General features: G+C 39.7%; 1 protein-coding gene across 1 annotated transcript in view; it reads left to right on the top strand.

The window, feature by feature from the left end:
- LOC135156827 (endoplasmic reticulum transmembrane helix translocase-like) overlaps positions 1–14,260 on the top strand; it is a 34,574-nt gene that overhangs the window by 1,076 nt on the left and 19,238 nt on the right. The window contains exons 2-10 of the mRNA XM_064110437.1: positions 3,677–3,766; positions 4,613–4,806; positions 5,128–5,247; positions 6,030–6,138; positions 6,761–6,937; positions 8,027–8,156; positions 8,917–8,972; positions 9,521–9,647; positions 11,407–11,544. Coding sequence (XP_063966507.1) covers positions 3,677–3,766; positions 4,613–4,806; positions 5,128–5,247; positions 6,030–6,138; positions 6,761–6,937; positions 8,027–8,156; positions 8,917–8,972; positions 9,521–9,647; positions 11,407–11,544 — 1,141 coding nt within the window. The remainder of the gene's footprint in view (positions 1–3,676; positions 3,767–4,612; positions 4,807–5,127; positions 5,248–6,029; positions 6,139–6,760; positions 6,938–8,026; positions 8,157–8,916; positions 8,973–9,520; positions 9,648–11,406; positions 11,545–14,260) is intronic.

The following is a 14,260-nucleotide window of genomic DNA, read 5'->3' as shown; positions in this document are numbered from 1 at the left end:
AAGAACAAAAGAAACGACACCAACAAAATTAAAAGCATAATTTTTTCCACCCAAAATTTTGTCCCGCTGAGGTCAGAAGCCCATTTGTTTTGTGTGTGGATGACAACAAAAATCCTTATCAAAACAAAAGTAGACGGTGAATTTTTAAAGTAGACGGTGAAAAGGGGTACCGTAAGTAACGGTGTATTAACCGCACCCGTGTATAAACCGCACCCCCAACTTTGGACTAAAAAAAAAAAAAAAAAAAAAAAAAAAAAAAAAAAAAAAACCTCACATTTACATGCATATTTGAGGTACGAAGAAACAAAAACTAAGTTAAAGATTTCAAAGTATTCAAAGAGATTACCAGTGTGCAGAAATCTGCTGTTCTTGATCAATTCATCTACAAATGTTAGCAAGAAAGAAAGGTCCCGCCAATATTGGCAATTTACACACTCACTCACCTCACAGTCACAGCACAGTGTACACACACACAGCACTGCCTTTCTTGTACATGTACATTTCAAACTTCGATACGGTACCACTACCAGTACATCTTATCAAATTGTGATCTGTGTCTTTCACATTTCTTGCATCACAACCTCACAATCACTTTCAGAATTTGTCTAGCATTCGATGTCTTAGCATGAATTTTGGATACGGGATTACAGGAAGGTTCAAGAAACAAAGAAATTTGTATTTTTTCCAGTTGTTTGACGGCTTTGTGCCGTCTCTATCGTGCGTGGTGCACGGTGTACATGGTATCTTATGAAAAGCAAACGGGAAAGAAAAAAATAAGCTGGCGCGAAACGGGACTTTGAGGGGTTAAATTAAATGAATAGCGCCAGCTTAAGTCGCACTAAAACCAAAATACAACGCAAGCTAGCGCTAGCTCTTGGCTCTCGCTCAGCTGTGACAAATTATCACCGAGAATGCTTGGCGTCTCTATGAACTTAGCCAGGGAACTTTGCTGCTTTGAATCGAGAATAAAGTCGAAATTAGTGTCATGAAGGTGGGTGCATTTGTTACGACAGTATTTGATCATAAGATCATAATAATCGCTACCCATTACCCGCGGCTCATACCCCTCTAAACGACATTGCACTGGGCGGCTACGGCCGGCCACTCGATGTGTTGTGAACTGGCAGACTTCTTACATGTTCGGGAGGGGCTACGCGGGCGGGCTCAGACCCGTCACCGTGTATAAACCGCACCCCCGACTTTTGCTTATATCCCGCCGAGAAAAAGGTGCGGTTAATACACCGTTACTTACGGTAATTTTTTATGAGGAATCTGCTTATCACATTTTTATTTGCCGCCAAGGTAATCCTTTTGAAGCAAATGTAAACAAAGGAATTTGGCCTCCCAAACTGGAGACTGTCTCTGAAATTGGATACCCAAATTCTTTACAAAAGTCTCCGATATTGGAGATAATCTCTCTCATGGGAGACAGTCTCCAATATTGGCCGTGCGCCTCTGCTGCCAATCTGACCCCTCTTCGCATGTGAAATATTTTGGTCACTTGAAAAAGGTATCGTATTACCGAATGTGTGTTTTCTATAATTGAGAAAACAACAAAATCACTGATGAGCTATTTTGACCATATTTTATTATTTTTAGAATATTAAGACTTTTGAAAATGTGATTTTGACAATTTTTCATCATCTTTCTATTCAAGTTCTGTTTGGAAGGATGTTGCAAAGTTTTGAGTGGATGAAATGATATACTGACGCGTATGATGCGCGCGTTTGGTAATACAAGCCGGTCGGTAATACAATCACTCACTCTATAGCACTTACCAGTGGTCGTGCGTCCGGACAGGTTGTGTGTCCAGTCAAGCGGCAAGCCCTGAAAAAGTAGCTTCTTTTATCTAGGTGATATTCATGACTAGAGGGTTTTTGCATTGTTAATGAGCTTGGTGCCTCTTTTTATCTTTCAAAAAAAAAATCTTAAAATCCATATTTTATACATGTAGTTCAAAATAGACACCAGAAATGAATTACTCCGAAAATTTGTTTTGCCCAATTGATCGTGGGCCCGGCAGCCACTGTGCAGCGCCAGATCGACGAGGCTCTATCCCTTTAATTGTTGAACGCCAAACAGGGTAGCAGCAACTCCCATCTTTTAACGTCTTTTGGTCTGACGCGGCCGGGGTTTGAACCCCCGACCTCCCGGTTGTGAGACGGACGCTCTACCAACTGAGCCAACACACCGGTTATTGGTGCTCTAAATATTGACAAAATTTCATGTTTTTGGTATCTTTGTAAAGAAGAAGAATCATTCTTTCAGGTCATGTGTTTGGATTTTTAAAAAGATTGTGTAATATAGGTGAAACTTTTGATCTAAAACACAATAGAAAGTAATTATTTTCATGCAACAAAAGTTGTTATTTTTCCACATAATTTCTGTTTGAGCCCAAATGATTTTTAGATTATGATAAAGCTGAAGATCTAAGCTTTAATATGATATAATTTTTAAAAGAAGAGGTATTTTAGATGGGTCAGCAGCCAGCTTTTCATAGGCCAAGTACATTTACCAGCTCAAAAACAAGAATACTGCGCTCTGATTGGTCATAGAGACCACACACCCACGCAAATTCCAATGTTCCCCAGGCCTTATCTCTTCAAATAATACCTTCGCCTGTTTTGAAAACATTATTCAGCCAATCAGAACTCTGGATTTTATGCTACTCAAAAAATTCAGAAATCTCGTCTTGCATCTTGATGGAAAAAGCTGGCTGCTGACCCATCTAAAAGATGCCACATATCAAGAGTGACATTGTAAGAAAGTATAGAATTTGAGCTTTCTGATGATATAAATAATGTTTGTGCCGAAAACACAAAATTTTGCACAATTCGCAAGTGAAAATAGAGGAAGAAAATTCTGTTTGAGGCATCTTTTCAGGTCAAATATTCACTTATTTATCAAAATATTTTATTCAAAAGAAATAACCAATGTAAAAGAGTAACATTAACTCTTTCCTATGGTACAAAAATAATCAATATTACTCAAGGAAAAAGTGGTTAAATTATTTGAGAGAGAAAGTCTCACAATTCACGAGATTTTGCAAGGACATGAATTCAGCCAGAGAGGACTTGGATAAATCTTGCTCATTTGCTCATTAACATGGGGACTTGCAGAATGACTGTGTCTGGACAATCAATTTTAGAAAGTCATTTGGGAAAAAAAAAAGCGGAGTTTCATCAATGTCAAGTACAAAATGTATATAGAGAACAAAATAGTAGATGATTACAACTATTGAATTCACATTTTTAGTGTAATCCAAAGACAAAAAAGAAGGCTTCAAGTTAAAAAATATAAAGTGTCCGGACACCCGACCCCCCCATCATCCAGGCACGTCACTGTAACTGGTCCAAAAAATGGGATTTTCCAAGAAAATTATGTTTTTCTTCTCTTTTAGTTCATTTTACATTGTAATTAAATGTTCATGAAATTGTGTTTTGACATTTTTATGTTTTGATTTTTTTTAAACTTATGATTTGTGTTTGTATGTTGATCTTTTACGTCAATAAATTTACTGTTTCCATATTTATATTTGTGCGCTAGAAGTAGAAACGGCTTTTGCTGAATAGGACTTGCTGTATTGAAATGAAGGAAAAGATGTGGAAACTAAGTTGTCTATTTTTCTGATGTAGTCATACAACCAGTGATGAATAACCCTTTTTTTTTCCTCCAGGAATCTAACCCCTTTGATGCTGATTGGGTGAAGGTTGTCCCTACAGCCAACAATGGATATCCAGAACTGGTCCAGCTTCACACAGATATTGTAAGCATTCATGTAGCCAGTAGTCAATCCCTTCTTAATGATCCCTCACCAGGGGAAAAAATAAACAATTCCTGGGCTATGTTTTGAGCTTACCAATAGCCAAAGTTACCCATTGGAAATTTCCTGGACCCTTTAGCATATTAGGGGTGAATTCTGCCTGCATCTCTGTGAAATATTTTCCCAGGCCCATAACCCCCAGACCGAATGCACTTTATATTGAATACTAGTTGTGTGAAGTCCTGCAATGTATTCACTATGAACTTGCATTCTATTGTGTGGTGTCTTTGAGAGGCTAAAAGAGGTATACTTGAAATTGAAACGGTAGTAAACCCCAAGCTCTCTGTATTATTTATATCTTGTATCGGCTGTTAATGATCCTAAGACCTTGATCCATTTCCATACAGACTATAACGTGTGATGTGATGTGATGTAATGATCCTAAGACCTTGATCCATTTCCGTACAGAATATAACATATGTGAACATATACATGTAGCAGAGAAAAAAAATTGTGGAGTGTTATACATTTATGTTTTAATCTTGAATTTCAGGTTAGGAGAAAAGATTTAGTTCTTATGCAGTCAAATTATCCTATTACGGTAACTTGTCGAAACTCTGTGTCACTTAATAGCAGGAATCTCGCAAAACTGTGGCTATGCATGTTTTTCATGGCGAATTCACTGCATTCCTCATTGTTTTCTTTTATAATGATGTGTGAATTCATAACGAAATGCGTCACAGTCTTGTGGGTTCCCTGCAAGAAGATGAGGCGTCGACTTCTGACAAGGTATCCAAGCATTTTTATTTGATTTGTTAAAATTTCCATCCCTAATTGGTCTGGCCACAGCATCCAGGCACAGGGAAGCGAGATCTGTGGTTCACATTCCAGAAGGCGAAGTACATTTACGATGCGGAGGAGAAGAAGCGATTCCAGGCCGTGGAGTTCCCTGTCAGTCACGCCATCAAGGTTTACCAATCCTGGAAGGGTTATCAGGATGACGCAGAGGTTGCGGCCACCAAGAAGAAGTTTGGAGACAATCAGTGAGTAGTTCGTCATTTTAGTGTGAGTGTGTGTGTGATAATTGATACATTTCATGGCGAAAATGTAGGAGAGGAAAAATCTGGAATCTGTATGGATGAAATAAACTCTGAAGGCTTCCATTGATAATGAATCAATGTAGAGGCTTCAGGGTGTACTATGCATCTTTTTGGGCATATGTTTGGTAGAGGGAGCGCTTCATGAAAGGACTTGTTTGATGTTTTATCTGACCATATATCGTGTTTTTCTGTCATTCAAAATCAAGGGAAGGGGTCAGGTGTTTCATAGATCTGTTTGTAAGTTGATTTATTTTCCATACACAGTTTGACAATGGAGCCTCCAGAGTTCAAAGAACTTTTCAAGGAGAGGGCAACAGCACCTTTCTTTGTATTTCAAGTGTTCTGTGTGGCTTTATGGTGCCTTGATGAATATTGGTATTACAGGTTAGTTTTCAATTTAGTTCATTTCAATTCAGCTCAATCCAATTCAGTTCAGTTCGATTCAATTTGATTCGTTCATGTACATGTAATCAAAAGGACAAACCAAATTTTAAAAAATTGCTTATTCATTTAAAATGTTTTCATCTCTTCTGCATCTTGTCCTCCATCTTTCACTCTCTGTCTCTCCTTTCTTTTTTTCTTTTTCCTTCTTTTTATTATATATTATGGAGTATTCAGGGGTCCTATGATGGCCATTTTGAATATAACGAAAAAACAAAAATTCTCCAAAATCTTGTTTTCAGAAATTATTTTATTCCCGCTTCAAAATTTCAGACATTTTATAGTCAATGTGTTGGCAATTTGGTGATTTCCATTGGTAATTTGCATATTTTGGTGGCCATATTGGATTTTGCCAATTTGCGGAAAATGCTCAAGGTTACACCAGTGGCATCATTCAGATTTGGCATCAGCACCTTTGAATTGACAAACCATCAAAACACATTGTATATTTAAACAAGCAAGGTCATGTTACCTCAGGCAAAAAAAAAAAAAAAATTAAGGGGGCCATTTTTTTACAATTTACTGTCTAAATCTGCAACATTGGACAAGCTCTAACACTGTGATGAATGAATTTGTCTGTGCCTGTGGATTAGATTCCTGGGGCATTTTTCATAAATGACTTACAATCATGGTACATGTAACTTTGCCATCATAGCAGCTACATGTACCATGGTTTATGAAACAGGCCCCTGATTAATATTTCTCTTGTCTTGATTTCTTACCAGTGTCTTCACGTTGTTCATGCTGGTGACGTTTGAGGCGACACTGGTTCATCAACAGCTCCGAAACCTGACAGAGATTCGGAAGATGGGCAATAAACCTTATATGATACAGGTAGGGAATAAACCTTATATGATACAGGTAGGGAATAAACCTTATATGATACAGGTAGGGAATAAACCTTATATGATACAGGTAGGGAATAAACCTTATATGATACAGGTAGGGAATAAACCTTATATGATACAGGTAGGGAATAAACCTTATATGATACAGGTAGGGAATAAACCTTATATGAATACAGGTAGGCAATAAACCTTATATGATACATACAGAAAGGCAGGTGCTTTCGAAAGTATCTCCAGGGTTTGTTAAGACTTATGAGTCATGAATTTTATAACATTTTGATTTTGGACCTAACATACAAGCAGCTGCCCTATACATGTATGTCAAAGTCCATGAATTCTCATTTAAGATGTTGAGTGCATATATTTCATGTATATTGATACTATGCATTCATCAGATGAATTAGTTCATATACTCTGAAGCATATTCAGATATTGATCTATGCTTACCACTCTCCACCCAGGTTTAAATTGGTTTTAACAAGAAAGAAATCCTTGTTTGTTGTGATCTGTCATATTGGAGCCTCTTGATGATATCTTGTTGATAAATGTACTGAATAATGACTAATATGATTTTTCATTGTACAATCTTGTGTTTGTCCTTATGCCAGGTATATCGCAACCGTAAGTGGCGCCCCATCCTCAGCAGTGACCTTGTCCCTGGTGACATCTGCTCCATCACTAGATCTCAGAATGACAATCCTGTCCCTTGTGACCTTCTACTTCTCAGGGGTCCATGTATTGTGGATGAGTCTATGTTAACAGGAGAATCCGTTCCTCAGATGAAGGTGAATCAATTTAATAATGATAATAATAATGTGACTTATAAAGTTCCAAATCCACTCTGTAGAGTGCTCAAGGCGCATAAAGAGCTAAGAGTTAAATAAAAAAGTTTTTAGAAAATTTTTTAAAGTTCGACAGAGGTACAATTTTAAAGTTTTCAGGAAGTCTATTCCACAAAGTGGGGCATGCAAAAGCAAATGATCTTTCCCCCCAAGTTTTTGAAATTTTTAGAATAACAAGGTAGCCAGAAGTGGATGAGTGCAAAGACCTACTTGGTCTGTAGTAAAAGACTGTATTGTGCTGATCCAAGAATACTATGAAAAGCAAGCAACAAAATCTTAAAGATAATCCAATTTAAAACATTAAACACAGTACACACAGTTTGAAAGAATACCATTATATTAGGTCCAAGCAAAATAAACAAACATAACTGGAACTCACTTTATAGTTAAACTTGTCCTTTTTGATGAACAGTGAATTACCAAAAAGGTGTTCACTGAGTGACCTGTCTTTGAAAGCAATCTTTTGCCCATGTTTTGATTGGAATTGTGAAAAAATGGAAGATATCATTTTTCCATAACAATAAATCAGTCAAATGAATAAGTATTGAAAGCAATTAAACATACATAAATACAAAATGAAATTTGGGAGACTGCAAAAGACCGAAAGGTCTTGACGAGGCAGACCCCGAATGCCATAATGGCAATACATACATTGGCATAGGTTAGAATGATGACATGAAGAAAAAAAAATGAAATGAAATTAATGAAATAACAAATTGAAAAAATCTAAAGATTAAATCAGTAAAAACTAGAATTAGGAAATAAAAATGAAAATACCAACATGCAATGTCCCCCTAAATTTTCCTTTGATATCCCCACCTAAATAATCTCCCTGCATTTTCTTTCCTTGCTACCTGAAAAGTGATATTACAATTTTTCAATTCTGAAAGGAAAAATAAGTAAGGATTTTGATAGTGGGCTTATATTTAGTTTAGGCTTATAGAGTTATTCAGGATTTCTACATGTATGGATGGAAGGTGATGCAATGTATTACAAAATATATTCATTTATTTCACCCATTTCATCATTTAGGAGCCAGTAGAAGGACTAGAACCAGATCGAATCTTGGATCTCCAGTTTGATAGCAAACTTCATGTCCTTTCTGGAGGTACTAAAGTGGTCCAGCATACCCCTCCTAACAAGTCAGCCCCAGGACTCAAAGGTACAATGGCTGTCACTACGAACAGGGGGGGGGGGGGTGTTTTTAGAAAGTTTTGATAAGTTGTCATTATCTGACAGTTATAGTAACATTTAGAGTAAAATGGAAATCATTTCTTTAAGCATTTTGTCAGTAATTAATCGCTCTCAGCCAATCAGCTACAAGAATTTCTGTAGCTTATAACAGTTGTCAGAAAAATTTGCAACAAATCTTTCCATGGAATACCACCCTCCCCCTTATCCCCCTGTGCTTCTCAGCCAATCAAACCCAAAGAAATGTCATCGCCTTCCCGCACAAAGACCGTTAGCGTCGCCTTCCGGCACAAGGGCCGTTAACGCGGACTGCGTGTCGCCTTCTTGCACAAGGGCCGTTAGCCCGCACTGTTCACTGCACGATAATGGCCTTTGACGTGCAGTGCACGCTAATGGCCCTTGTGCGGGAAGGCGGCGCTAACGGCCTTTGTGCGGGAAGGTGACAATTTGTCTGTACTGACAACTTCTCAGATGCCAAATCTTCTGCCACCCACTGTTGTTTTTCCTCTCTTCTTTTTTGAGTTCATTACAATAATTTCATTTCAATCCCTTTCAATCAATTGACCAAATAGTCCAAGGAGAAAATAGAAGGATGATATTCTATTTTACCTATGAATTCTGTTTTGAAATTTCATTCCCACTCAGTCTGAACCTATTAGACTAGTTTTTGAAGAAATTGGTCTCTCATTTAATAACCAATATAATTTTGTATTTCTTTTTTTCACTTACAGCTACCGATAATGGCTGCATTGCTTACGTATTAAGAACTGGATTTAACACTTCCCAGGTTAGTAAAATTTTTAGATGTTTGTGTGACTTGAAAGAGAATTTAGCCAAAATCACATTGATAAATCACATTCTGCATATATTTTTTAAAAGATTTGTTTGCATATGAATTGAGTTTAGTCACAGTTGGCAGAAAATTTTGTAGCCTGATCCTTATCAATATGTTGTTTGATTTCATAACCTGTTAGATAAAATAAATTGTAATACCCTTTAGAACCCTAGATCACTGAACCAGATTATATTTCTGTCATTGATTAAAGTTGCGATAAGTAATGACTTATTATTTTTTTGTGATTATAATGATTACATGTGTCATTGAGTACTACTACTACATGTACCACTACTACTACTGCAATTAATACGTCAACGTCAGCAACTACTACTATTACTACGTCAACGTCAGCAACTACTACTACCTCAACGTCAGCAAATACTATTATTTCTATGACAACTACCTCTTCTATCACTGCTAGTACTACTACTGCTACTGCTACATGAACTTTATAATGAATGTCAAAAATGTTAATTATTAACTTGGTTTCTCCCCAGGGTAAATTACTGAGCACAATCCTTTATGGAGTAAAGCGAGTGACAGCCAACAATCTAGAAACATTCCTCTTTATTCTCTTCCTACTCATCTTTGCCATTGCTGCTGCTTCATATGTCTGGATAGAAGGTGAGAACATGCTTTTATATCTCAGAAAAGCTCTCATACCTCTCAGAAAACAAGGTATGTTCCCGGGGGTCAAGATGGTGCCGTAGGACCATTTCATCATTACAAAAATCATCAACTTGAATTGCATACAGCTGTTAATCATCAGCCAGTCGTGAAGCACATGCACAGTACATGTACGCGGTGCTTCTGGTAACTTCGACCCTGGCCCAAACATCATCTGTCATCAATTTACACAGCAGAAGGCAGAGAGCTAAGCTGCCAAGATCTTCGAACAGCAGCCAAAGCATATATGAACTGAGAATCAGAGTTCGGGTATTCAGAACATGGCTTATGTGTAAGCGTCACATAATGTTGTCATTGGTCTGTTGGCGCCATCCGCAACCTGTACCTATGTCCAACAGCACCGTCTTGAATCCTGAGAACATACATGTATACCTTTAAATCTATGATTAACCCACAATCTTGTATAAATTTATTTTTAAAGCTAATTAGATAGTGATGCAAACATAAGATATGACGCCCGTGTCCAAAGTAAGAAAATGATAGCAGTTTGGATACGCTTATTCAGAGTTTGTCTCAGTCAGTGAATTTTAAAACAATTACAAGTTTGGGAAAATCTTTTTCAAAAAGCAAAATATCACTAGATCAGGAATTTCAAATAATTCTACAATCAGTTGGTTTACCTCCCAGATAGTCTAATACCATATGGACTAAACACATTTGGTCTATTCTCATTGCTGTGTGATCTAAACTTCTTTATCCAATACCCATTTAGAGTAATTCATTTACCTTAACGCCTAGTCTATTTTCCACTTAGTCTCTTGATTATTTCATAAACAGTTCAACTAACTATATAGACTAAATGGTGTTAAACCAAGTGGATATTAGACAAAATGGGGATAGCCTAACTGTAAATAAGACAAGATGTTGCATGGGCTAAATAGCAATTAGATCAAGTTGTTTGACAAACTGTACTGACCGCACCGAAACGTTGGTAGCGCTAACAGTGTGCTAACAGAGTCCCTGTTACAATCGGTAATGCAGACCTGCCAACCAGTACGTTTTAGCCGTATTTAGTACGTTTTTGCAACCAAAATACGGCAGTACGTTTTTTCTTTGAAAAATACGTTTTTTTGTTTTAAAATTTTTTTTTTTTTTTTAAATAGTTTTTTTTTTTTTTTAACTAAATCGTAATTTATTGAGAAAAATAATCTCTATATGTCTCTATTTCATAAAACGTGCACAAATATGGTTATTAGATCAATGTAATTTCAGGTAACTTGTTTTTTTTTCAATCATTTTGTTCAAACCAGGGTGAAGATATACACATGTTTTAATGTTTTTTTTTTCAGCTGCAAGAGCAGTGCGCATTTTAGCTTGCATGCAGTTTGAGCGCCGCGATGAGCGAGTGCGCCAAGCATTTTATTATGAAATACACTTTTTTGGGGAAAAATACAGTTTTTTTTATCACAGAATACAGTTTTTCATTCCCAGAGGTTGGCAGGTCTGGTAATGTGGAAGCGATTCCTAATGTTACAACAATGCATTACTTACACATTGAAATAATTGTTTTGACTGAACAATCCGAAAGGTGTGAGTGAGCTTACTGTTGGCGCTCTGTTAGGCTAATAACGTTACTGTGCGGCCGGCACTGGTTGTTGACGAACTAGGATAATACCCTGTGGGACTGGACCAAATGGAAAGTAGACAGTCTGTGTAGATGAAAAATTAAACCTCTCCTCGTTCGTGAATCCTGTAGGAACGAAGGATCCAAGTCGGAATAAGTACAAGCTTTTCTTGGAGTGCACCCTCATCCTCACCTCAGTCGTCCCCCCAGAGCTCCCCATTGAGTTATCTCTTGCTGTCAACTCATCGCTGCTTGCACTCACCAGACTAGGTAAGATCCTTTGTAGAAGTGGTAGTGGTGGTGGTTGTGTTAGTGATGGTGGTGGTGGTGGTGTTGTCTTACCTCAGTGGTACCCCCAGAGCTCCCCATTGAGTTATCCCTTGCTGTCAACTCATCGCTGCTTGCACTCACCAGACTAGGTAAGATCCTTTGTAGAAGTGGTAGTGGTGGTGGTTGTGTTAGTGATGGTGGTGGTGGTGGTGTTGTCTTACCTCAGTGGTACCCCCAGAGCTCCCCATTGAGTTATCCCTTGCTGTCAACTCATCGCTGCTTGCACTCACCAGACTAGGTAAGATCCTTTGTAGAAGTGGTATTGGGGGTGGTTGTGTTAGTGATGGTGGTGGTGGTGGTGTTGTCTTACCTCAGTGGTACCCCCAGAGCTCCCATTGAGTTATCCCTCGCTGTCAACTCATCGCTGCTTGCACTCACCAGACTAGGTAAGATCGCTAGTAGAAGTGGTAGTGGTGGTGGTTGTGTTAGTGATGGTGTTGTCTTACCTCAGTGGTACCCCCAGAGCTTGCTATTGAGTTATCCCTCGCTGTCAACTCATTGCTGCTTGCACTCACCAGACTAGGTAAGATCGTTAGTAGAAGTGGTGGTGGTGGTGGTGGTGGTGGTGGTGTTGTCTTACCTCAGTGGTACCCCCAGAGCTTGCTATTGAGTTACCCCTCGCTGTCAACTCATTGCTGCTTGCACTCACCAGACTAGGTAAGATCGCTAGTAGAAGTGGTATTGGTGGTGGTGGTGTTGCTGGTGGTGTTGTGTTACCGCAGAGCTCCCCATTGAGTTATCCCTTGCAGTCAACTCATCATTGCTTGCACTCACCAGACTAGGTAAGATCGCTAGTAGAAGTGGTATTGGTGGTGGTGGTGTTGCTGGTGGTGTTGTGTTACCGCAGAGCTCCCCATTGAGTTATCCCTCGCTGTCAACTCATCATTGCTTGCACTCACCAGACTAGGTAAGATCGCTAGTAGAAGTGGTATTGGTGGTGGTGGTGTTGCTGGTGGTGTTGTGTTACCGCAGAGCTCCCCATTGAGTTATCCCTCGCTGTCAACTCATCGCTGCTTGCACTCACCAGACTAGGTAAGATCGCTAGTAGAAGTGGTATTGGTGGTGGTGGTGTTGCTGGTGCTGTTGTGTTACCCCAGAGCTCCCCATTGAGTTATCCCTCGCTGTCAACTCATCGCTGCTTGCACTCACCAGACTAGGTAAGATCGCTAGTAGAAGTGGTATTGGTGGTGGTGGTGTTGCTGGTGCTGTTGTGTTACCCCAGAGCTCCCCATTGAGTTATCCCTCGCTGTCAACTCATCGCTGCTTGCACTCACCAGACTAGGTAAGATCGCTAGTAGAAGTGGTAGTGGTGGTAGTTGTGTTAGTGATGGTGGTGGTGGTGGTGTTGTGTTACCTCAGTGGTACCCCCAGAGCTCCCGATTGAGTTATCCCTGGCTGTCAACTCATCGCTGCTTGCACTCACCAGACTAGGTAAGATCCTTTGTAGAAATGGTTATGTTAGTGGTGGTGGTGTTGCTGGTGCTGTTGTGTTACCTCAGTGGTCCCCCCCCCCCCCAGAGCTCCCCATTGAGTTATCCCTCGCTGTCAACTCATCGCTGCTTGCACTCACCAGACTAGGTAAGATCCTTTGTAGAAGTGGTAGTGGTGGTGGTTGTGTTAGTGATGGTGGTGGTGGTGGTGTTGTCTTACCTCAGTGGTCCCCCCCCCCCCAGAGCTCCCCATTGAGTTATCCCTCGCTTTCAACTCATCGTTGCTTGCACTCACCAGACTAGGTAAGATTGCTAGTAGAAGTGGCAGTGGTGGTGGTTGTGTTAGTGATGGTGGTGCTGGTGGTGTTGTCTTACCTCAGTGGTCCCCCCCCCCCCAGAGCTCCCCATTGAGTTATCCCTCGCTTTCAACTCATCGTTGCTTGCACTCACCAGACTAGGTAAGATTGCTAGTTGAAGTGGCAGTGGTGGTGGTTGTGTTAGTGATGGTGGTGGTGGTGGTGTTGTCTTACCTCAGTGGTCCCCCCCCCCCCAGAGCTCCCCATTGAGTTATCCCTCGCTTTCAACTCATCGTTGCTTGCACTCACAAGACTAGGTAAGATCCTTTGTAGAAGTGGTAGTGGTGGTGGTTGTGTTAGTGATGGTGGTGGTGGTGGTGTTGTCTTACCTCAGTGGTCCCCCCCAGAGCTCCCCATTGAGTTATCCCTTGCTGTCAACTCATCGCTGCTTGCACTCACCAGACTAGGTAAGATCCTTTGTAGAAGTGGTAGTGGTGGTGGTTGTGTTAGTGATGGTGGTGGTGGTGGTGTTGTCTTACCTCAGTGGTCCCCCCCCCCCCCAGAGCTCCCCATTGAGTTATCCCTCGCTTTCAACTCATCGTTGCTTGCACTCACAAGACTAGGTAAAATCGCTAGTAGAAGTGGAGGTGCTGTTGTACCCGGCTCTGTGCCTGCCACAGAACTTGTGATTGAGCTCTCTCTCTAGCTGTTGACTTATGGTGGTAGTGATTGTAATGATGATGAGGATTATGATGATGATGATGATGGGGGTAGTTCACAGATGCTGAAATTGTCTGAAGGTGCATTATTCTACGAGTTACAAGTGTACATTCAAGTCAGACATTCTGAAACTATGTTACATTAGTTTCTAATCAATATTCACTCCCTACCAATGATTACTGTAAGTGCACGTTTTAACCAGTGCTTTTT

Source organism: Lytechinus pictus, chromosome 15, assembly GCF_037042905.1.
Source record: "Lytechinus pictus isolate F3 Inbred chromosome 15, Lp3.0, whole genome shotgun sequence".
Taxonomy (NCBI): domain Eukaryota; kingdom Metazoa; phylum Echinodermata; class Echinoidea; order Temnopleuroida; family Toxopneustidae; genus Lytechinus; species Lytechinus pictus.
The sequence above is the reverse complement of the archived record's forward strand: the minus strand, read 5'-3'. Positions and strand labels throughout refer to the sequence as shown.